This window comes from Phoxinus phoxinus (assembly GCF_949152265.1).
Source record: "Phoxinus phoxinus genome assembly, chromosome: 14".
Classification (NCBI taxonomy): Eukaryota; Metazoa; Chordata; class Actinopteri; order Cypriniformes; family Leuciscidae; genus Phoxinus; species Phoxinus phoxinus.
The window spans coordinates 5,077,479-5,101,813 of NC_136889.1; the positions used below are offsets into that span (position 1 = coordinate 5,077,479).

Consider the following 24,335-nt stretch of genomic DNA (forward strand, 5'->3'; position numbering starts at 1 on the left):
AGCTAATTTTCTTAATAAATTGACAGTTTTTCAAATGAGAATTTTGACATTGTTGCAGCAAATATATAAATCACCCACACACACTTTATGATTGACTGCCTCAGCAGTGGATAGATACACAAGCCCACCGAGTTCTTATAGAGACCTTTGCTGATTCATTGGTTAAACTCTTGCTTATCGATCACATTATACACACATACCCTGACTGGAGATAAATTATTCAGAGCTGTTAAATAGGCATTCTTAATTATTCACAAGCTGCTCTGATGTAATTAATATTGTAGAGTTGTGTGACAGACCGACTCTTTCTTTCTTTCTTTCTTTCTTTCTTTCTTTCTTTCTTTCTTTCTTTCTTTCTTTCTTTCTTTCTTTCTTTCTTTCTTTCTTTCTTTCTTTCTTTCTTTCTTTCTTTCTTTCAACCTGCGGGTTGTATAAAAAGTTTTGTATGCTGACATTGATGGAGTGTGTAGTTTGGGTCTTTGGTGGTCTTGAGGAAGAATGTGTGCAGATATACGTTTATAATTTTCATCAAAGAATCGGCTTCCACAAATATATAAGCAGCACAACTGTTTTCAACATTGAGAATAATAAAACATTTCTTGAGCAACAAATCAGAAGGATCATGTGACACTGAAGACTGGAGTAATTTATACTGAAAATTCAGTTTTGCATCACAGAAATGTAAGATTATATTAAGTGATGGAGTATTATAATATTTCACAATATTACACTTTTAACTATGTTTTTTATCAAATAAATGCAGGCTCTGTGAGCATAAGAGTCATGCTGTATTTAAAAAATATATACTGAATGTTTTTGTATTTTATTATGAATTATGCGCTATATTTTACACTCAAATATTTTAAGATATTTAAATTTAAAAAAATATTGTTGATTGTATATTCAATCAAATTTTTATCGCTTAAGCATTTTAAACTACAGTTTGACATTTTGAGAGAAGTTCTTCAATATGATTGAATGTTGGTGTTTATATTGTGTTTGTATATTGTGATGTTTTGATCTTTAAAGCCTAGCAACTGCATAGCAGTGATCTAAAAACATTATTATTTATTATTCATTCATTGTTATTTACTTTGCAACCAAATAGCAACGTCCTGGCAACCACCAGCAACAATCTGACTCCAGCATCATGACCGTAGCTTTAGAACGGCTGTTATTAATAATAACAACACAATAATAACAAAATGTTAATATCTAGATATGTTTACTCTCTCTTTCTAAATGTTTGTTAACAAGAAGTGATGCATTATAGAGACTGACATCTTCGTCCACGGTATCTGAACTTGGTGAGAAGTCAAGTCTTTTTTCATGAAGTGTTCAACATTCAATTACTAAAACCTCTCTGAACGAGCCAAGGGCTTCAGATCAAAAAGAAATGAAAGAAGAGTGGGCAAAAAAATGGAAAAGCCTTGGAAAAATAACAGAACACTTCAAACACAGGACCAGTTGTTCTCCTCAGAGTGTTACTAGATAAGACAGGAGATGACATGGTATAGAGCTGAGGATGTCGACAGAACTAGTGGACATCCTTGATGTTACAACAACGTGTTCGGTCTATAGCGGGAAGACAGTGGCTGTGTTCAGGGCCGCATGCTATCATACTACAGCATTACTGTAGCTCAATCAGTATTAGCAACAGCAACAGCAACAGCAACAGCAAGGTCATAGGTTTGATTCCCAGGGGAATGCATCAACAAATGAAATGTATACCATAAATGCAATGCAAGTTGCTTTGAATAAAAGCGTCTGCCAAATGCATAAATGTAAAGAAATGCATATTTCATACAGTATTAGGGTTGCAATGTATATTCAGCAGTTTGTTTGTCTGTTTATATCAAGTTTTAGCATCAATAATAAGGTATCAAAGCTAGTATTGTATCAAAATTGTGATATGGAGTTAATTCTATGGCATACCACTGTTTGAAATGTTTCACGTGTTTTATGTATTTGAAACAGTAACGGTATACACCATATACTTTGCAGTAAGCAGTATATCAAAAGTCGTTTGTAAACCATTCCAATCAATTCAACATTACGCTACGACGTTCTGGAGAATGGATGTTGTTAGTTAACATGATTTGCCCTGGTCATGCGGTCTATGTCAGCAAAGAAGAAGAAAAAAAAAAAAACTTTTTTTGTGTAGAATCATGTACTTTTTGTAAGTCCCCCTGTAGTCTATAGTTGTATCCCTTAAAACTAATCTTTTATCACCAAACTGTACAACAAATTTAAAGGATTTTTCCTGTGAAAATAAATCTTTATCCCATGAATATGCAAATTAGCCCCGCCTCCATTCACTCGCTCCAGCTCAGAGATCCACTCGCTCGGTCAACTTTACTGAAGTAAACGCTGCACAATGGCATCGCTCTTCACAACGTTGGACACATAACGGTAATTAATATGATTGGCCTTTTGCTTTATCAAACAGCTGATAATGTGTTGCTAATGTTACACAAACCATGTTCCCGTTGCCATTTGCCTTCTAAAAATCAGCATCCTTAGGAACGCTTTGACCAACTTTGAACGTCAGTGGGGAAACTGAAAGGCATCATAACATTGTAATATAAATCATATACACACTTTACCCGCTATATTGCTAAATGTACACGATTTTTCATATCGACAGAAAAATATACCGGGATACCCTGGCTTCTCTAGAGACTCCCCAGCTATAGTTTGTTGTTAATGATATGCTAAAGCCCGCCGGCACGTTAACCTGATTGGTTACAAGGTAGTTTGTGATGTCAGAAACACCAGCGATTTCAAACAGCGTTTTTGAGACTGTCTTTTTTTTTAAGGAGAAAATACTCAGCAATGGTGTTGGCTTATGAATTTGCACATGGTTTGTATATTAAAAACACAACACAGACGTATAAACAGCAGTAAATACTTGATTTTCACCTCAGGGGGACTTTAAACCACGATTAAGCCTGCACAGAGTTTGAGAAGCAGCTTTGTGTGTGGTTCATTTAGCAATATGAGTATTTGTGTCTCGAAGATATGTATTATTGAGGTGAAATCTTGCTATATGTTGGATGTAATCTCATTAAGTTCTTCTTCAAAAATGCCTTCTGGGAAACTCAGCACAGCTCAGAGTTTAAACTTCAAAAGTAGAGGGCAGTTTGGTTTTGGTGTTTTGTACAGATACACTTGAGTGTGATGTGCCGTCGCAAACTCACGCTCTGTGACGCTGATGACGTGTGTGTTGTGTTTACTGTGTGTGTGTATGTTCACTGAAAGGGACCGGAAGCTTCTGAGACAGGGTCAGTGAAAAGAAACGAGTGCATGTTTTTCCCCCTCGTCCTCTTTTCAGCACTGCGATGGCCAGAAAATCTTCTTTCTTCTCCATCCAGGTGTTTTTTCTCTCTCTTCTAGATCGATCTAGGGCATGATAGAGCCATCATTTATCAAAGCTGATCTTACTGGATCTTTCAAGGATAGACCGTGTTCTCACAGTAGAAGCTTTCCAGCGGCTGTATGACAATCCTCTGGCGTGCTCACCTTCAGTTGTTGGCATTCCAGGAATAATGAGCCGCTGTCACACCACATCTAATTACGGTGAGCATTCACGCTGCGTTAGGCAGTGAAAGCTGGGGTCATGAGGCCGTTGCTGCGGGCCATGCCGGCTCGATGCACCTTGCTTGCACCCGGACGCGTGGGGGAAACATGCGGTTCATTCAGCAGGCTTTAATCAGCCGGTTTCTCAGAGCCTGTTCCAGAGTGTGTGAGACTTTAAGAGAATGATAGACTGTGACTAAGATTGATGGTGCTGCAGAAAAGAGGGTGAATATGTTTAGAGCAAGATATTCTTATTGTCTCTGTATATGAAATTAAACAATCAAATGGGGATAATGGATGAATGCCACAAAAATGTCCATTTTCATCCACATATTCTCATCCCTGTAATGTATCCAAATTAGAGCTGTCAAATTGATTAATCGCAATTAATAACATAAAAGTTTTTGTTCACATGATATGTCTGTGTAATGTGTGTGTATGTGTATATATATATATATATATACCAACCGCCAACCTTCCGGTCTCTCTCTTGAATCCAACACGGAAGTGACTTAAACTGCAACTCATCGATTAATTATATTATGATGCAGTTATATTAAGTCTTAAATGTCTGCATAATTAAGGGCGTGGCTACTTGAGTGACAGGTGGATTGGCGCTGATGTCTCTACTAGCCGTTTGTCTGCTGTCTGTTAGCCGTCACGTCACCTCAGCTAATCCCGCCTCTTTGTCCATTTTTGGTTATCCGGGAGTGACGCGCGGTGACTCGCTGCCAAGATGGCGACTGCAGGCTCCGCCCACTTTGGGCTTCAAAAATGCTCGTCAGAAACCTACAGGTGACATCACGGACACTATGTCCATATTTCTTTACAGTCTATGATACACACACACACACACACAGCAAATTTTCATGTTTATTGCGATTAATCGATTTGACTGCACTAATCCAAATATTTGAGTCTGTAGTTTCTGTTGTTTTCTAAAATGGTGTTTTTAATGAGAGTAGTCATGTTTATGTTTATTACAGTAAAACAGTAGCCTGGGTTTCCCCATACTGCCTTTGCGCAGCGCGATTTTATTCACGCTGAAAGGCAGTCTGGATACCATGGACCAGATTTTCGCCTCGTTTAGGGAACCAATCACAGAACGGGGAGGAAGCAGCAAGACGATGACGACATCTATGCGACACAACTAAGCAGTTTGTTTATATCCATATATACCTTCGACCCTCATGTTTATCTTGCACAAACGGCAATGGTCGCTGAACGTCATTGTTTACACCAAAATATCTTACCCATCGTCTTCTTCCTTGTCTAATTCCTGTCGCTCTACATACGTCATCTGGTATAATGGAAACGATTGGCTATGAGCGTACAGGCGCATTTGATAGACATTCTTAGCACCCAATAAACGGCGCCGGGCATTCGTAAACCACGCCTCAAATACGAGAAAATGCACATGTGGTTCCCAGACCCAAGTCTCAACGAGAATCGGGTCTGGCGTTAGCCAGGCTAGTAAAACAGTGGTTCTCAAATGTTTTCTCGAAACTCGAAAAGTCCATATGATTAATGTGTTAAAATTAAAGTCTTCTGAAATCACGCAATAGCTTTGTTTGTCCAACATGTAAGTCCTTATTTACTGAAATGTATATACTTTGCCATTTAAAATCAGGCGGATTGATAGTGCTATACACGAGAATGTCTTTACATTAATGTGTGCAAGGAGAATTTTCCCATTACAGTAATACGAAAGAATTTTTCAAGACATGTAAATTCCAATTCAAAGAAAACATTGAATTTGGGACGATGAAACCAGAAGTACTCATTCCTACAGCACTCTACGACTGTTTTCAAACAGATTGTCCAAACACTGCCCCAGTCTGCTATTGGTTGGATGAACACATAGTCCCGCCCCAAACTCATGCCATTGGTTGAGTCTGTGTTGTATTGTCAGGCTGGTTGGTATAATCAAACAAACAGAGCAACTTTTCGGCGAAATTAACCTACAAATAGGTTACTTAAAGTAGTATTTAAATCTCATTGCTGTCTCTGAGGAAAAATTGAGATTGTAAAGAGATTGCATTTGTAATATTTATTTTCTATGAGCATAAAATGGTTCCAAAAGAGAGCATGAGAAAGAGGGAAAATAAAAATTGTTTCTGAGAGATCAAAATGACTTATATCATGAGGTGTTTGGACTTCATGACTCACTTTTTGGAGTTTAATTCTGTGAGAAACTGTGAAATGACTATATAGATGTGTGTGTGTGTGCGTGTCTGCATGTGTGCCTGCGAGTATGCGATCAGCTCCAGTTGCATTGTGGGATGGTGGCATTAGGACTCGGAGCCGAAGTGAAGGTCACACATTTTACATTAACAGTCATCACCAAACGCTACTGATGCAAGAGAGTGTGTGTCTTTGTGTGGGTGAGTGAAAACGTCCAACTGAGTGGTGTGTGTGGGAGTGAAAGATGAGAGAAGGTAAAGTGAGAGAGAGAGAGAGAGAGAGAGAGAGAGATAGAGAGAGAGGGTCATTGTACAACATTTCCTCGCTTTACCCAGCTGCCTCTTAAAAGCACACAGCTTTATTAGGAGACAGTCTTGCTTGGCTCATATTTGTCGAGTTATTTAAGACTTGTGTCCAGAGCGTACTTTGTGCAGGCACTTGAACCCAGGACGTATCAACTATTATACTTATTAGGGGTGGGCGATATACAGGTTGACACGATTAACCGGTAAAAATGTGTCAACCGGTAGAGATTTTGGACCATCGTCTCTATCATAATTATGCTGACGTTTGCATGCGTTTTTAAGTATTGTGTTTTAATAAACATGTGATTTTAAACTGCTAAAGCACAGAAAGACAACTCATTTCAGTTTATGAGCGCGCTCTTTGACGCCATTACATATCGGGTGTGAATTATTTTTCTAATTATTCAATGGCCTGGAGTCAATTATTCCGCTTATACTACAGTTTACTTTAAAACATTATTCAGATGATGTATTTCAAGACGTTTGTCAGTTTTTTTCCCTTAAAACGCTATTGTGTGTGGGACTAATTTCTTACGCATCTTATCCCAAGCCTCCGTTGCTAATTCCAAAACGTCATTTAGAGCGCAACTGAGACTTGAGCCACTGATTACAGACTAATGCAGATATTAATGCAGTTATTAGAGAGAGAGAGATTAAGTATGTGTGAATTACCTCAGTCTGTGCGTCTCTCAACAGTGTTCGGCAGCAGTAATAGCGAAACTACGTTTATCTGCACCTCGCTAGTGAGAAACGTCATAGCACATAGTTGCTAAACTAATTAACTGATAAAATTGTGAGTGTGTGTCCGTACTGTACTATGTGTGTGCATTTGAGACAGAGCGCGAGAAAAGGATATGTGCTTTTCCATACATAAAACTTCATTTTATGGCAAAAAAAATTACAAATCAAAAATCTTTACGTTACTATCATATTGTTTACTATATTTATATGCTCGTTCAGTGTCGTTGTGGGTTTTAGTTCTGTAGGCTGTAAAGACCTTTGAAATAATTGAAATAATTTGGCGAAGTGATATGGAACTGTAATGCGGTCAAGACCTGCCTGGAACTACTTTATCCGTGGGCTTCCCTAAAGAAATTATAGCACACCTTAGAATGTTCATCAACCAATCAGAGTCAAGCATTCAACTGCCACTTAGTATAATTCAATTTAACATCTTACTGAAATTGTTGTTCTACACAAATAATTTGTCAAGATTTTTCACTAGTACATTTTTAGACCCCACCGCGTGTACAACAGGATTGCATGCTTGCAATGCGCTGTCCATGCATTGGCATCTGTATTTGGAAAGAGTATGTTTCTGTTGTAACCTGTGACTGTCCCCTGCTTGCTGTGGGTCTCTGACTCATGAATACAGATGGCTGGCATTAAAAACTGCAGAAAGCTCTTGTAAATATTGCTGTAACGCATCTTAATTGTACAATAGAGTCAACAGCACTGATTCCTCATCAATCTTTTAATAAAGGAAGAGTGACAGTGCTACTGTGCATCACACACACACACACACACACACACACACACACACACACACACACACACACACACACACACACACACACACACACACACACACACACACACACAGTATTTGAGACGCCCATCTGCTGTTCTATGAACAAGATGACTCAAGACTCCCCTGTTAGTTAGCACAGTAATCAATCCCTGCATGTTGTTGCATGACTTCAGAATACAGAATACTATTTTGGCCGAGTTGAACATAACTTTAATGATTGCAGCTGAAATGGCCAAACTGGTTAGCGAGTAATGTTTGCTAACCCAATAGGTTACTGTTTTTTGTGATCTTTGACATTTGTCTGTTCCAATTTGACCTTGTGCCTTGATGCTTTACCTCAGCCCTGCTCGTCCCCTCAGCGCTGTGATCTGTCTGTCTGACAGATGGGCTGATGACCCAGCAGTCTTTCTTCTCATCTACTTCTCCGTCCCTTGTTTCTTCACCTCATTGTGCCCATTAGACTCCAGCGGAGAGAGAGATTGGCCTGAGCATATGCCACACACACACACACACACACACACACACACACACACACACACACACACACACACACACACACACACACACACACACACACACACACACACACACACACGCACACACACACGCACACACACACACAATGGTCCTAATTTTAACCTGCACCAGCTGCTCACCTCCTCAACTCCTTTGTAATGCTGCTTAGACAGATGTGTGTGTGTGTGTGTGTGTGTGTGTGTGTGTGTGTGTGTGTGTGTGTGTGTGTGTACACAAGCGATGTTGTGAAATATAATCATGATTAAGTCACAGAAAGGCCATAACTGAATCCAAAATTGTGTACTGTAAGTGTATGAACTACATTACTACATTTGATTGAAGAAAGGGGCTTATATTAGTCTTATTGTTCAGTCTTTTCTTTTGCATCAATCAGGTTTAGAATCAAATAATATGTTATTATTACACACTCCACGACCCACTCAAAGAGGTCTTGTAATCCTTTTTGTGTCGCGACCCACCAGTTGAGAAACACGGTACACACACACACACACACACACACACACACACACACACACACACACACACACACACACACACACACACACACACACACACACACACACACACACACACACACACACACACACACACACACACACACACACACACACACACACACACACACACACACACACACCGTTGCTCTCTTACACGTGTTTAAACCTTTGTCTAACCTTTGCCTGAGAGAATCTCTGACACTTCAAATAGTTCCTTGGCAAGATCTGTCAGAAATAAAGGTAGTGACCTGAACCGAACATTTCTGGTGATGTCGAAAGCCTTATTGTAGGTTAGACATGAAGTGTGTAATCACACACAGTTTCTGGAGCGTTGTCAGTGTGCTGTGGTATGATGGGATGCACAAAGAGAATGCCAGTCAGGTGCCCCGATGCAGCCCATCTTTGTTTCTTCCTCTTCCTCTCTCTCTCTCCATCCTCCGCTCCATGTCTTGCCCCTGTCAGTCTGCACAGGAGATCTGAGGTGCCAGTTTTATCTTTCTGTTTTACTATTCTGTTCATTACTTCTCTCCCTCGCCGCGTGTGTTTCTGTATCTCGTTGTCTCTGTTTCTCTCTCTTATGCCATCTCTGTCTTTAGAGACATCCAGACCACAGACTAGCTTCCACACTCTTTGACTGACAGGCTTGTGTTTTTCAGTAAGAGACACACTCTGAGGTTCTGCCGTCTGGGTGACACATTATGGCTGCATTTTGTCAGAGGTGCTTCATGGTTGTCATCTGTTCACAAACCACATTCACAAACCATTTTACTTCCTCACTGTGATGACATTCAGAACGAAACAAGACATTCAACAAGAAAAAATAGTGTGAGTAAAAGATGCGACTTAATTGAATCCCAAAAGCGTTAAATATGTAATTTAATTCAGTGTTGAAATACGTTATCCTACACTCTTAGAACAAAACAAAAAAAAGATTCTATTGAATCTTAACACATTCTGTCAGGCGCTTCATATATATTGAACATTTTAGGGAAATTTTTATTGATTTAGTTTAATTCATTTAGTCTGAATACATTTTTTTTTATTAGATTTGATGAATTAAACTGAATTAAAAAGGTTCTATATAAGGAGAAATGTCTTAAATGTTTGCATAAGTAAGTATGTTTATGAGCTATACTATCATTAAAGACACTTCTCCTTATATAGATCCTTTTTGGCATAAAGAGCTCTCTAAAATTACATCAAGAACCCTAGGGTTCTGTATATAACCTCAATGAACTTTTTTCCCCCTAATAGTGTAACCTGGTTTAATATGCAGAAACAACTTTAATTAAGCTTTTCATATTTTAATTTCCCAGGAAATGAGGCACGACCAATGTTGTGAGTTTGGAACGGGCTATTGACCAATCACTGTGTTTACAATAACGTTTGGCGATGCAAATGACATACTTCAGCTTAAATATCATTGGCCTTTGAGGTTTTTTTTCATGCACACAAAATGCAATTTATTGTAAAGTCAGCTGATCGATGGAAATAGGCCTTTAAAGTGCGTTTCTCTCTATTTTCTCTTTGTGTCTGTTTTCGTCCATCCTCTTTTGGCCGCACTCAACATGTTGTTTGATCAGGCTTGTTCTGATCCACTCACCCTCAGACTGACTCAACACAGGCTGTTTGAAATCTGCCAATATGGGCCGCCCTGATTACATGTGTGTGTGCTTCTGGCTGCGGGAGATTTGGAGGTGTTTGTGTGAAATGGTGTTTGTAGTCATTGTTGCGATAATGTTTGTGTACCTGGAGGTGTTGGTGTTTGTGAGTATGCCAGTTAAAAGCAATTTACTTTTGGCAATGTGACCAGGTGTGTTGCAAATGTGAGATATCGAAAAAAAAAACAAAAAAACACTTAGGTTACGTTTCACCCTAAAAATCAAAAGGACAATATATGGTATATATATAAATTGATTTTATTTCATTTATTTTATTTATATATTTTATTTATATATATATATATATAATATACAAATAATATAGGCTATATATATTAGCAATATAAAATATTTAAAATATAATTCGTTTATTTTGAATTTCTATGTATATATAATAAATTGAAATAATTGTGTGTGTGTATATATATATATATATATATATATATATATAACTTTTGATTTTATTCATATATATATATACACACACACACTATTTCAATTTCTTATATATACATAGAAATTCTAAATAAATAAATTATATTTTAAATATTTTATATTGCTAATATATATATATATATATATATATATATATATATATATATATATATATATATATATATATAGGGCTGTAAATGATTAATCGCGATTAATCGCATCCAAAATAGTTTGTGTTTAGATAATATATGTGTGTGTATTATGTATAATTATTTTGTATATATAAATACACACACATGCATGTATATATTTGAGAAATATTTGCATTTATATACTGCATATATATTTTTTATATAATTTATATTATATATAAATAGAACTAGTATTTTATATATAAATAACACATTTTTCTTAAATATATACATGCATGTGTGTGTATTTATATATACAAAATAATTATACACAATACACACACATATATTATGTAAACACAAACTTTTATTTTGGATGCGATTAATCGTTTACAGCCCAATTATAATTAATTTCTTTTGATGTTTGAGGTGAAATATGACACAGGCTTTCTCAACCGGTTTTATGAAATTCACTGCATTTTTGAAGTGATTGGGTAGATGTGATTTACATTTTATATGTTTATATATATATTTTATTACAACATATGCTATAGTTTTATCAGCCTCTCTCTGTTATCTGTGTGCTGATGGAAGGCTGAAAGAAGGATGGGGAATGCCATTAATTCCAGGGTTACGTTCGCTCTTCCTCTCCACAGTGGTCCTTTAATCAGTTTCTGTCACTGCCACTAAAACTGTCACTGTAGCGATCCTGCAAATTTACTTTAGCTCGCATCCTCCCCGTCGCCTTTCTCCCGCCCCCAGAGGCCCCCACTCGCTCCGACAGGGGCCAAAAGAATCCTCTCAGCGTCGCATGTGCCTGTTTCCTCTCATACGGCGCTAATGGATAAAACAGCCCTCTCAGAACAGAGACAAATGGCTTTAATACACACGAATGAGGCTTGACATCTCATTAAAGTCCACATGAATCAAAATCGACCCTATTTGCTTTCTTAATACACATTCCTGGTCTTATTGTGAGCGATTAATCAGTGCACGTTATTGTGAATAAAAAAATGTTTGTCTTCATAATCTTTTATCAAAATGTAATAACTTGCTGCACCACCGAAGGGGCTTTTCCTCTTCAGCTGATGTTACAAATCCCTCTTATTCCTCAACCCCTCCAGCCACCAGCTCCATATGTGTTCATGTGGTATAAATAAATCGAATTCAAATTCAAAACAATTTTAGTCAAATTAATTATAATGAATTGCATATATCAATTTTATTTCCATATAATACATTTGAATAATATAATAATTTTTGTTTACTCACCTGCCTTACGTTTCAGCATTCCTTTTTCACACGGTGTTTCTCGTTCCTGGTTCTTTAGGTTGACTTTTCTGTGTGTTTTAAGTGTAGCTCAGACAGCTGAGAAACAGCCAGTCCGGTTATTAGACCTGAAATATGCCTGAGGTGAGAAAAAGTTTTTCTGAAGCCTTTTAAGAAAAATCACAGTTGTCAGCACATGTTCTGCCGGGCAATGAATTCCGTCTACTGACAAAGTCGGGTTTGGGAATTAAAGCTTTGCTGCAAACACGATGGGAAATGAATCGTTCGATGAAAAGTGTTGACACAAGACGCTGTCCCCTTCCAACTCTATTGGACCACAAGCCTCAGTTCAGCGTCTTTGACCGCTGCGTCTCCCGTCTGATTTTAAGGACACATTATTGGCACGATCACTTGGTGCCTGTGAAACGTGTTATTTGATTGTACACTGTATAAAATAAAAATAAAAGTTGTAAATAAAACAAAGGTAAATACAATTTCAGTTTTTCGACTTCAAAATCTCATGTTTAATTTAATGTTACTTTTTGCAGCAACAATCATTAAGCTGAACGGGATAGTTTAGAATAGGGGTGTCAAACTCATTTTAGGTTAGGTTAGTTATTTTTCAAAATATCTTTTATACAGGTTTAAAACAGCATGAGGGTGACTAAATTAACTTTATTTCTAAAGATACAAATTGCTATTTTGAAAATTGCAATCAAAATACACCGTCTTCTCCTATCTGAGGGATCACGTCAGTGTGAACGGCCCTGATGCTTCTGTATGCACCCATACAATACAGGCGCTTATAAGTCCTGGCATGCTCACCCCCGGGCAGCACTCAACCCTGCTCTCGCTGCCAGAGACGCTTGTCTGATGAGATGCCGTCTGCCCTAGTGCTCGTTTTTGCCAATAGTTGTGTTTGTCAGAGGGCTGATCTGTATTGAGCCACAGTGAAAGCTCAGCTCCTCACACAACAAGTAAACACTCAATAAAACACCTTGACACACCTAACACTGTCAGATTAGCCTCTGCTGGCCAGTCTCTCTCTCTCAAGGATCTTATTTATTCTTACAAAACATGCCGTTAAGCGCCTTGAGGATGAATAATTCTCTCGGGACAGTGGGAGACGCAGGACGGATGAATAAGTGTGTGACTCCGGGATGTGAGTGAAAAAGTAGATCTGGTGAAGCTCCTCAGCAGGAGTGTTTCAGATATGATTTATGTGTAGCGCATGCATGAAGAATAGCGAGACAGAGGAGGAGATGCTCTAGAAAACTTTCAGCACCAGTTGAAGCTGGTCAGAAGGGGTGCAGAAATATCCCCAGAGGACGGTGGGTGCAGGTGGAGCAAACCGCAGCTCATCATCAATTACACCTGCAGTTTTTACACCTGCCCTAATTTGCCTGGTGTAATCTCCGCTGCGTTTTTCATCCTGTTGTTTGGGGCATGGGTTTTCATACACTTGATATTCATTTTTATAGTTATATAGCTAAAATATTGCTAAAATTTTAGCAAATATAGCTAAAAAAACGAAATTAAAAATTAAATATTAAAGGGGTTCTGTATGTAAAGCAAGTCTCTGATGTCCCCAGAGTGTGTATGTGAAGTTTTAGCTCAAAATACCCCACAGATATTTTTTATAAAATTATCACTTTCGGAGGGTGATCAAAAACGTTTTTTTGGGGGGCGTGTCCCTTTAAATGCAAATGAGCTGTTGCTCCCAGCATAGAGGGCGGAGCTTCAAGAGCTTGTGTGTGTGTGTGTGTGTGTGTGTGTGTGTGTGTGTGTGTGTGTGTGTGTGTGTGTGTGTGTGTGTTAGCAGCTCCGATTACCTCACGCAGACAAGCACTAAAATGTCAGAAACTGTTCTGCCTCATGTTTAAACTGAAGTCGGACAAAGATGGAGAGACTGGAGAAGAAGTGATAACATGTAATGCAACAGGACATGCGGAAAGGTTAGTTGATAAATGTATGTAGCAGAGTTAACTATCTTCTAGTCATTGATTAGCATATTCTGTCATGCTAATCTCTAAATCGCTTTCCCGGGGCCGGGGTTTATGTCAATTTTAGGGTTACTGATGTCACTAACCCATGAAGAAGCTCATTGTAGTCCCCACCAGCCGTTTGTTGTAGTCCTTAAAAAGCGATTTTTGTAAAAGAAAATATCTCCCTTTGCTTTGAACTTTGAGTATCGTAATTTTGGAGATGTGGTTTATTCTTAACCACCCCTTTAATGCTCATACTCACAATTTGCTTGACAAGAAATGGTTGGTATATTAGTAAAATGTCACAGGGAACGTAAAAAACCCCCCAAAAACTTTAAAATAAGTATTTCAAGATCAACATTTTTAAAACATTCTTTCAAGATCAAAATCAACCATGTGATTTCATTTTCATGTCTGCTATAGTTTTTGCTCTTTCTCTTGCTTATGTCACCCTCTCTCTGTATTGTTACTCTCTGTGTGTGTGGACTGTGGAGGTTCGGATGGCTGTGTTCATTTATTTGTGTGTGTATGTGTGTGTGTGTCTCATATTGATTTGTTTTTATATTCCATCTCTCTATGCCGCTCTCCATTTGTTTTGTTTCTTTCCACCCCCCTCCGGCGTGTTCCCCTCTGCTGGCTTGAGACTAGTTTGATAACTCACAGAGAGAACCTTGTTTGCTTCAGATTTAGATGGATGGTTGTAACGGCGAACAGATGGATGGATGGATGGACAGAGCTGAGAGGAGAAAAGGCAAAAAGAGGGAGATGTTTGAGAAGTAGCTTGTTGTTGTTGGGTGACAGCATGGCCACACAATTCACCACAGTGCACTCGGGTTACCACACTTACCTGTTACAGGTCATCTATCTATCTATCTATCTATCTATCTATCTATCTATCTATCTATCTATCTATCTATCTATCTATCTATCTATCTATCTATCTATCTATCTATCTATCTATCTATCTATCTATCTATCTATCTATCTATCTGTCTGTCTGTCTGTCTGTCTGTCTGTCTGTCTGTCTGTCTGTCTGTCTGTCTGTCTGTCTGTCTGTCTGTCTGTCTGTCTGTCTGTCTGTCTGTCTGTCTGTCTGTCTGTCTGTCTGTCTGTCTGTCTGTCTGTCTATCTATCTATCGTTCTATCGCTCTTTGTCTGTAATGCATATAAACATATAAACTTTTCAAACTTTTAACTTACAAACAAGGCTAGATAGATGTGGTATTGATACAAACATAAAAGCTGTAGATAGTGTTGTTGATCTAGAATCTAAGAAAGAACTCGTCTAGACTAGACTGAGGTTGCTCCGGTTCTCCGTGATATTTATTTCCTCAATAGCTGACCCAGAGCGATTCCTGTTGCCGAGCGACAGCCGCCGAATACTGATGTGAAGATGTGGATTGTCTTCATCCCATGATGCACCGGGTCAGTGTGACAGTGATAGATGTTGACCCGGCTGCAGAGTTAAAGAGCTCATCCCTGACGCTGGGCGTTCTCTCCCGCTGAGGAGGAGAGTGTCCAACAATCTGGGTCTTAGACACACACACACACACACACACACACACACACACACACACACACACACACACACACACACACACACACACACACACACACACACACACACACACACACACACACACACACACACACACACACACACACACACACACACACACACACACACACACACACACACACACACACACACACACACCTGCTGAGAGGGCAAGTGGTTTGTGAGGTTCAGTCATCCTCACATTATGTGGTGTACCTGCAGCTGTTAACTCACAGACCTCACGCACACGAACACTACTCACACTTAACGGATCAATAATAATCACATCATGGAGAAATTCATTGGCTCTGTCTTTGAGAAGACCTCTCTATTGACCATGCTGTTATTTTCTCTTACACACAACCAAACAGGCACATCGCTATTATCTTGCCGCTCAAAAAAAGCCTTTCTGTATTGTGAGGGTTATTTTGAAGGTTACGTGCTATTTCGGTTTAAGAGGATACATTTATTTGACTGATACCATAATTATCGCTAAATTTTAAGGCAGCATCTCGTTACCCAAATTTGGTGTCTGCTACTGTATGTATTATACTTTATTTTAAACATTATTATTTATATAGTATTACAGTATTATTAATATTTTAGCTTTTTTTATTACAATTTTTATTTAAAATATTCAGTTAGTTGCCTGTATTTATCACTTAAAATAAGTGATAAATGGGTGTGTTCACACTTGTACTTCGGCTCACTTGGTTCATTTGGTGTGAACCAAAAAACAAACAAACATTTAATCCTGGTCAAATTAGCGTTCATATTGGCATTTTTAACACCGAACCAAAGATACCGAACCTAAAGGAATAGCAAATGTTCACAACCTGATTGGTCGGCTTTTATGACGTATATTTCGAGACGGAACTAAGACAATGTTGTGTTCAATTCCAGACCGATTCACTAATGAATCATTCAGACCAATTTGGGAACTGGTTTGAATAATTATTCGACTTAAAATGATAATTTCCGTAGTCAAAAAACCCTAATCAGGTTAGACGCCATTTTGAATTTAACGTGGATGAAAACAAGGCTGTGAGGGATAGACTTACTGTCTTTACAATGGTATAAAGGTCACAGATCGCATAATTTCGCAATTCACAACTTTTTTGGGGGTTTGTTTTTGCCTACCGAACGTAAGACGTTTCGTCAGCTGAACAATTGGTAGCTTTAACAGTACAATCCATTGAACAAACTGTAATTCTGTCCCTCACATGCTCATTTTCATTCCTGTCAAAAATAAAATATTGCACTATCCTGACTAAGGTCTATTTTTCATCACTATAAGTTGTGAGCAAGCTTTACTCTACACAAGAGTAATATTTAGCGAATGAAATATATTGTAGCAGAGCATAACTATAAAAATGTGCTCATTAATGACTTTTCTAGGCCTGAAAAAACACCATTTTTAAATTCCTTGATATTCCCATGTTGTGTATGACGGCGGAAACGCACAATGAGAGTTATCTTTGAGAAATGTAATGCATAGAATTGTGTTTTTTTATTGTATGCCAACCGTTGTCTTCTGCTGGTTGTTAGCGGCATTAGCATGAGCGCAGGCCACATTGTCCCGCTAATGAGCGTCATTAATTTTGGCATGGCGACTGGCCTGTGATGCCCCCTGCCCTGACCATACCATTACACTCACAAATAAAAGCTCTGACAATTTCCACACATTGCTAAACACGTCCCGTATTGCCTCGGAGCTCTTCCTGTCCCAGACACCCTTTTAAATGCTAATAAGCACCTCAGACTGATAGCTTACAGTGTGTAGGCTGTCGCGGTACATGCGTTCCTCTCCACAATCAAAGCACTCGCTGGGCAGTGTCTGCCGGGCTCGGGTGCCCGCAGTGCTGGCTTGTGTTCCCGAGGGCCCGGAGTTTTAAATCTTTTCAGCGAATGAAGTGAAACCCACCGCATCCAGCTTGCAAACTCTGTTAGGGAAAGATGCAAGTGGTTCTTGAGTGCACATCTGACTCATGGAACATAAGGATGTCATCTGAAATTTCTCGTATTGTTTTGTCCAATTCAGTGCGCTTAGGCCACGCATGCTTTTCTATAAACAGACATATAAGAAGGTCATATCTCATAGCAAGTCATTTTTTTCCTCCTGGATGTACACTTATAACATGTATTGATGTCAGAAGCATTGCAGTTCAGAATAGGTCACGAGATGTTCTTGCAGTGGTATGGGTGGGACCTAAAGGAAGCATTTCAGTGTTTTTATTTATCCATTCCTGAGATGTTGTCACATCCGCCAGCTGGAGTGCCCGTGATCGCCACCAGAGGGCACTCCCCTCGTCTCCTTAGCTTTCCTATCATGAACTGCATTTCCCATAACCCATTGCTTTGACTTATGTTTAATTACTTCCACCTGTGTGTCATTATCTTTTTAATGTCTGCCAATTTATGCCTTGTATTTTCACTCATTCTTTGTAAGTTTCACACTGCATTTCTGAGCGATCTCCCCCTTGTTACCTCTGTTTTGGTTTTGACTTTCAGCCTGTTTTCCTGGATTTCCTTGTTTTCCTGTCCTGTTTTTTTTGTGTGTGTGTCCTGTTTTTTTTGTGTGTGTCCTGTTTTGTGTGTGTGTGTGTCCTGTTTTTTGATCCACAGTATTGCATGTTTAAAAAAAATATGATTCTGGATTGCCCTAATAAAGCTGCATTTGGATCGTCAACCTGTATTTCAAAGCAGTTTTGTTACAAATGTCAGTTACAGAGCAATTATTATTAGCCCAATATTATTTATTTGGTGTGAAAATATTCACACAATGATAATAATAGTTATTATTAGTCTTAACAATAATATATATATATTTTTTAAGGCCAATATTATTTATTGTATTAGGCTATTATCCGTACTTTCCGGACTATAAGTTGCTCTTTTTTTCATAGTTTGGCTGGTCCTGCGACTTATAGTCAGGTGCGACTTCAAAATTAATTCATACCGACTGAGATGAACCAAGAGAAAACATTACCGTCTACAGCCGCGAGAGGGCGCTCTAGTTAGCGCAGTTGTTCAGAAGCGACACCGAGGAAGAACTCAATGGATTCAGTGTTGAGGAGTGAGATCGGGAGCTTGGTGAACTTGCTTACCTGTAACTTGTTGGACTCGCTGGCTTATGTTAATCTATTCAGCCTCACAGGTTAGGGTTAGTTAGCATGTTCTTTATGCTATTGTGTGGCTGAATAACTGTTAATATGTTACGTTAACATGCCGGACACCTATTCAGCTTGTTGTTCTGTGTGCTATTGTGGAGCTGAAACTTGCCTTTCCAGATTAAATGTCTGTTCTTGGTCTTGGATTTTGTGAAATAAATTTCTAAATATATGCGATTTATAGTCCAGTGCAACTTATTTATGTTTTTTTCCTCTGCATTTTTGACTGATGCGACTTATACTCCGGAGCGATTATAAGTACGGATAAGATTATAATTAACTTACGGAAAATACGAATGATAGTAATAAATAAAATTGTTTTATATTTCGTATCTATTACACGAATACAATACAATTCTGTAACAATACATTGTGTATCATATATACATATGTATCGAATCGTGACATGAGGGTATCGTTACACCCTTTCTATATTTGTACATTAATCATTTAAATGTATTTAAACATAATTCAATGAATATAAGGAAATATTTTTGCTTGCAAAATGTGGATGTGCTGTATTTCTTTAAAACAAATGCCATTTGACTTTATTTAGTTGAGCAATTTTCAATTGTGGCGTAGGCCTAAGTGTCCAAATATATTTTTGGGGGTCACTGTATGTGAGATAGGAGAAATTAATCTTTTAGTTAGTTGGTCTCCAACACAGCAAAAGTCACTGCTAAAGAAGTTGTAGAATGAAGTGAAAATGTGATAGGATAATCTGACTTTCTCTCCGTCCTTCAGCTCCTGCGAACGCTCAGATTGTGCATTCTGGGCAGGCGTGTGTGGTGAAGGAGGACAACATCAGTGAACGGATCTACACCATCCGAGAGGGGGACACGTTAGTTCTGCAGTGCCTGGTCAAAGGACACCCACGGCCTCAGGTGAACACAAACACACACTCACACCAAACACTGCACTCACAGGTACACAGACAGAAACACATGCGGATGGGTCCAAATTTACCGCAACTTCCCATGGCAAGTGAATTTACTGGACAAATATATTGGTATCAGCCAAGACACTTTTGTAATTTGTGTCACTTTTGTCAGTTTGTCCAGTGGGCTTCTTTAGTTTTTTATTAGGGCTTTTATTTAGTAGTATAATGGTAGTGATTTGCCGTTTCAGTTTTGAAGTCCATAAAAGTGCATCCATCCCTGATAAAAGTGCTCCACACTGCTCCGGGGGGTTAATAAAGGCCTTCTGAAGCGAAGCGATGAGTTTGTGTAAGAAAATATTCATATTTAACATGTTACAAAGTAAAATGCAATCAAATGCAAGCTACTGCCTAAAGCGCAACTTACACACCTCACAACGTCGGAACATACTGTATGACTTCTATGACTTCGCACCTTATGACTTCAAAACATAAACGGCCATTCACTGCCATTACAAAGCTTGGAAGAGCCAGGACATTTTTTTTTATAACTCAGATTGTATTTGTCTGAAAGAAGAAAGTCATACACACCTAGGATGAGTTGAGGGTGAGTAAATCATGGGCTAATTTTCATTTTTGGGTGAACTATCCCTTTAAAGACACAGCATGATTTTGTTCGTCATATTTTTGGTAGATTAATGTGAGGGACATTTATCATACTTGTCGACACACAGAGTGAGATTTTAAATTGTGTTCTATATAAAATACTGTAATACTTATCTAAGTTATATATAATTTAAATTAATACATTTTCTGTATATAAACACTACACTACACTGTTTGTGCGTATGCATGTCAGTCACCTGATAAAACATGACTGCGGACACTGATGGAGAGCGGATCTGTCAGTGGACTTGTTTTTTTTGTGTGGATCTTTTATTGGCGTGTGAGTGTGTGTTATATAAGGTAAGGGTGAGCTGATAACAGTAGGAGGTGTGAAGAGCGTGGCTCCCACAGGCACTCTGTCCTCTGCCATCAGATCACTTATTAAAGACCCTCATACACACACACATCCTTCCAACGACCTGTCTACATACATTAGTGGTCCTGGCTGCATCAGGAGAAAACCCGATCTGATCTGAATTCCATCAGTTTTCCCTTCCGAAGTCCTGAGAACGAGTGCACGGAAGAAAGAAGTTGCTATTCCATAACGTGATCCACGATTTCCATTAGAAATGTCAGGACATTGTGATGACAACAGGCTGAATATAGGAGCGTAATATAGAGTGTGAATATAGTCACAGTGTCTGAATATAAACTAATGAGGATATTACTGCATATACTGTCGGATGTTATTGCCTGTGGTGCCGGGCCTTCACGGGTCACTAGACAATGTGTGTGTGTGTTTCTGTATCTAGATATTTGTGCCTGCATTTTGTTTGTCTTTACGGCTCATGCATGGAATGTATATTGGTGTATTATGCTCTGCGTTCTGAAGTGTAGTAGTTTATATTCAGGTCAAAGTGTGTTTGCGATCTGAATATATACTGTATGTTTGTAGAAAGACAAGTGATTCTGTAGATTGTCAGGTTGGTATGTTTGTGTAACACGTATGGTCTCATTTTAATATCAGACCAGACGCTTTCCTTAAATTTACATCTATGAACCATTTAAAACATAGGAACTGTATAAAAACGAGCATACCGGTCTAAAAGGAGTATGTTCAGCCAATATTAGTATTAATCAATATTACTTATTCAGAATAAGTAGCATCACTTTTGTATTTAGTTTTATTTATGTTAGAGTTTATAGGTAGGTACACTAAACATTTTATTTATTTATTTTTTTTAAAGAAATTTTGGATTTTTATTCGGAAAGGACAGTAAAGACTTTTATAATGTTACAAATTTTTTTTAAATAAATGTTGTTCTTTTGATCTGTCTTTCATAAAATAATCCAGATTTTTTTAAAATCACGGTTTCAACTAAAATATCAAGCTGTTTTCAGCATTGGTAATAATCAGAAATGTTTCCTGAGCAGCAAGTCAGCATATTACAGGAATAAATTACATTTGAAAATATATACAAATTGGAAGCAGTTATTTTATAATGTAATAATATTTCACAATATTACAGCTTTTACTATATTTCTGATCAAATAAATGCAGCCTTGGTGCCGTTTAATATTTTAGTGGAAACTGTAAACATTTTCCCATGATTCTTTGATGAATAGAATGTTAAAAAAGCTGAATTTTTCTAAATAGTTATCTTTTGTAGCATTATAAATGTCTTTACTATCACTTTTGATAAATGTAATATATCATTGCTGAACAAAAGTATTAGTGTCTTTCGAAAAAATCATACTGAGCCTACATTTTTGAACGGTAGTGTATATTTACATTACATTTACATTAAATCATTTATCAGATGCTTTTGTCCATAATGAAACAACAAAAAAAGCAACAATACGTAAGTGCTGTAACAAGTCCCAGTTAGTCTAGCACAGTATACATAGCAAGATTTAGGGAGTCCCCAACAACAGTTTTACATGCATGCAATGACAAAAAAAGACTTTTGTTGTCGTATAATATGCATTTATTTTTACCTGATTTGCTTACCGACTCCCAAATGATTCGTTCAACGACTCATTTTTCCAAACCCCTCCTTTGCGCGATGCTAATCTGCGATTGGTCAGATGACCCAGCAGTGTTTACATAGATAATACTTATTGTTTAACACAGGGTACAATGATGCTTTTATCAATTAAATTGTGTTATAATAATGATTATAGTCCACTGCTTTGTAGTTTGTAGTAAAAAACTAAAAATAAGATAAAGAATTTAATGTTATGTTAGCGAGCATAGCCCAGAGTTCATATTGTAAAAGCACAAACAGTCTTTGTTTGCGTTAGCCCGATGCATAAACGCGTAAAAAAAAAAAAAAAAAAAAAATGCAGTTACGTTACTACGAGGTATTACTCTATTCTTTAAGACAACTCCGAAAACAACGACAAACACTTCATATATCTCAATACAATTGTCATTGAAGACCTAGAAGCTAAACGGTGCTTACACAACAAACAAAATAATTATTAATCATGCTACATAAAACATAAAAGCAACAATTATTAATAACACTTACAGGTTGTGATACGGAGGAGGAAGCTGATGCAAATACACTTGGAACTGAACCTTCCTTCAATATCAGCCGGCTCGCGAATCCAAGTTTGATTGCATTTAAGTTGATAAAGCAATCGTCTTCAAAATGGCGCAAGCACAAGGCTCGGACTATACTTCTGTGGTATAGTTGTATATATGGATTGTAGCCACTTAGTCTTCAAATGCTCCTCCTTGGGCAGATGTAAAAAGTTGGCTTTTGAGTCGCACTTCAGAACACAGCGTCTCGTCGCCATGATGTTTTCCCTGGCCTTGGAGAGCAGTAAGTGGGCGTATCGTATTCAAATAACTTGACAAGTTGACGTCATCTAGTCAGAGAAAAAGCTTCGGTCTTCTAACGATTCATAAAAATGACTCAGAGTCGACTCTTACTTTTGAAAGACAATAACTTTATATACGGTGCACTTTCATATTTCAAACTTTGCAGGATGTTTTTGTTCACTTAGATCTATGTTACACACTACATGAAAGGTAAATTTCAAAATTCCATAATAGGTGCCCTTTAATATATATACACTGCCCAAAATTATTTCTTTATTTAATTTTTTTTGCTGTTTGAATTTAAATAGGCAAATGCTTAAGAGTCGTAAGAGTCTATGATGGGATTATTATGTTTCTAGCATGTTATAGGTTTGCCAACAGTTCTTTCAAGCCTAATTGATGGAGTGTGTAGTTTTTTTAATTCACCAAAAATTGATGCACCTCTTGACGGAAATAACATCACAACATTTATTTCTATCAAGAGGTGGACACATTTTTGGTCAAGATCTTGTATTGACAATGCAAGAGTCCATCGCTCTGTAAAGTCTCCTCCAGCACATCCCAAAGACTTGCAATGAATTTAAGGTCTGGACTCCTTGATTCTTCATTCTCCTTCACAACCATTCTTTCACAGTTTGACCCTGATGAATCTTGACTTTGTCATTCTGGAATATGGTCATGATGTGTCTTCCTACATAGTTGTTTAAGAAATGAAAAGCTACACACTCCATCAATTAGGGTTAGAAGAACTGTTGCCAAACATATAACATGACAGAAGCATAATAATCACTGCAATAATGAAACAGTCATTTAAATCCAAACAGCAACTTTTTTGGAGCTGGGCAGTGTATAAAACATGGATAAAATAGAAACTGTTAGTATTAATGGGTCAAGTGCTGGCGAAAAAGATGCAGCTTTATCCGTTTCTTGAAAATGCCTGAAGACTCAGCTGCTCGGGTTGAGTTATGCAGGTCATTCCACCAGCAGGGAACAGTCCAGGTAAAGGTCAGTGAAAGTGATTTTGTGTCTCTTTGGGATGTAACCACAAGTCGCCGTTCCCTTGCAGAACACAAGCTTCTGGAGTAATGAGTTCAGGTACAGGAATGCAGAGCCAGTGGTTGTTATATACTGTACATTATACTGTACATACTGTGATTTTTGTTGTTGTTTTACAATTGTG

General features: G+C 38.0%; 1 protein-coding gene across 3 annotated transcripts in view; it reads left to right on the top strand.

The window, feature by feature from the left end:
* Positions 1-24,335, top strand: part of mdga1 (MAM domain containing glycosylphosphatidylinositol anchor 1) — a 204,476-nt gene that overhangs the window by 30,342 nt on the left and 149,799 nt on the right. For 2 of the 3 annotated variants that reach the window (XM_079635192.1, XM_079635193.1), the window contains exons 1-2: positions 18,725-18,829; positions 19,587-19,726. In XM_079635192.1, the coding sequence (XP_079491318.1) occupies positions 18,730-18,829; positions 19,587-19,726 (240 nt within the window). In that variant the 5' untranslated portion in view covers positions 18,725-18,729. Of the gene's footprint in view, positions 1-18,724; positions 18,830-19,586; positions 19,727-24,335 lie in introns of those variants that run through there. The other variant, XM_079635194.1, reaches the window with a different exon arrangement.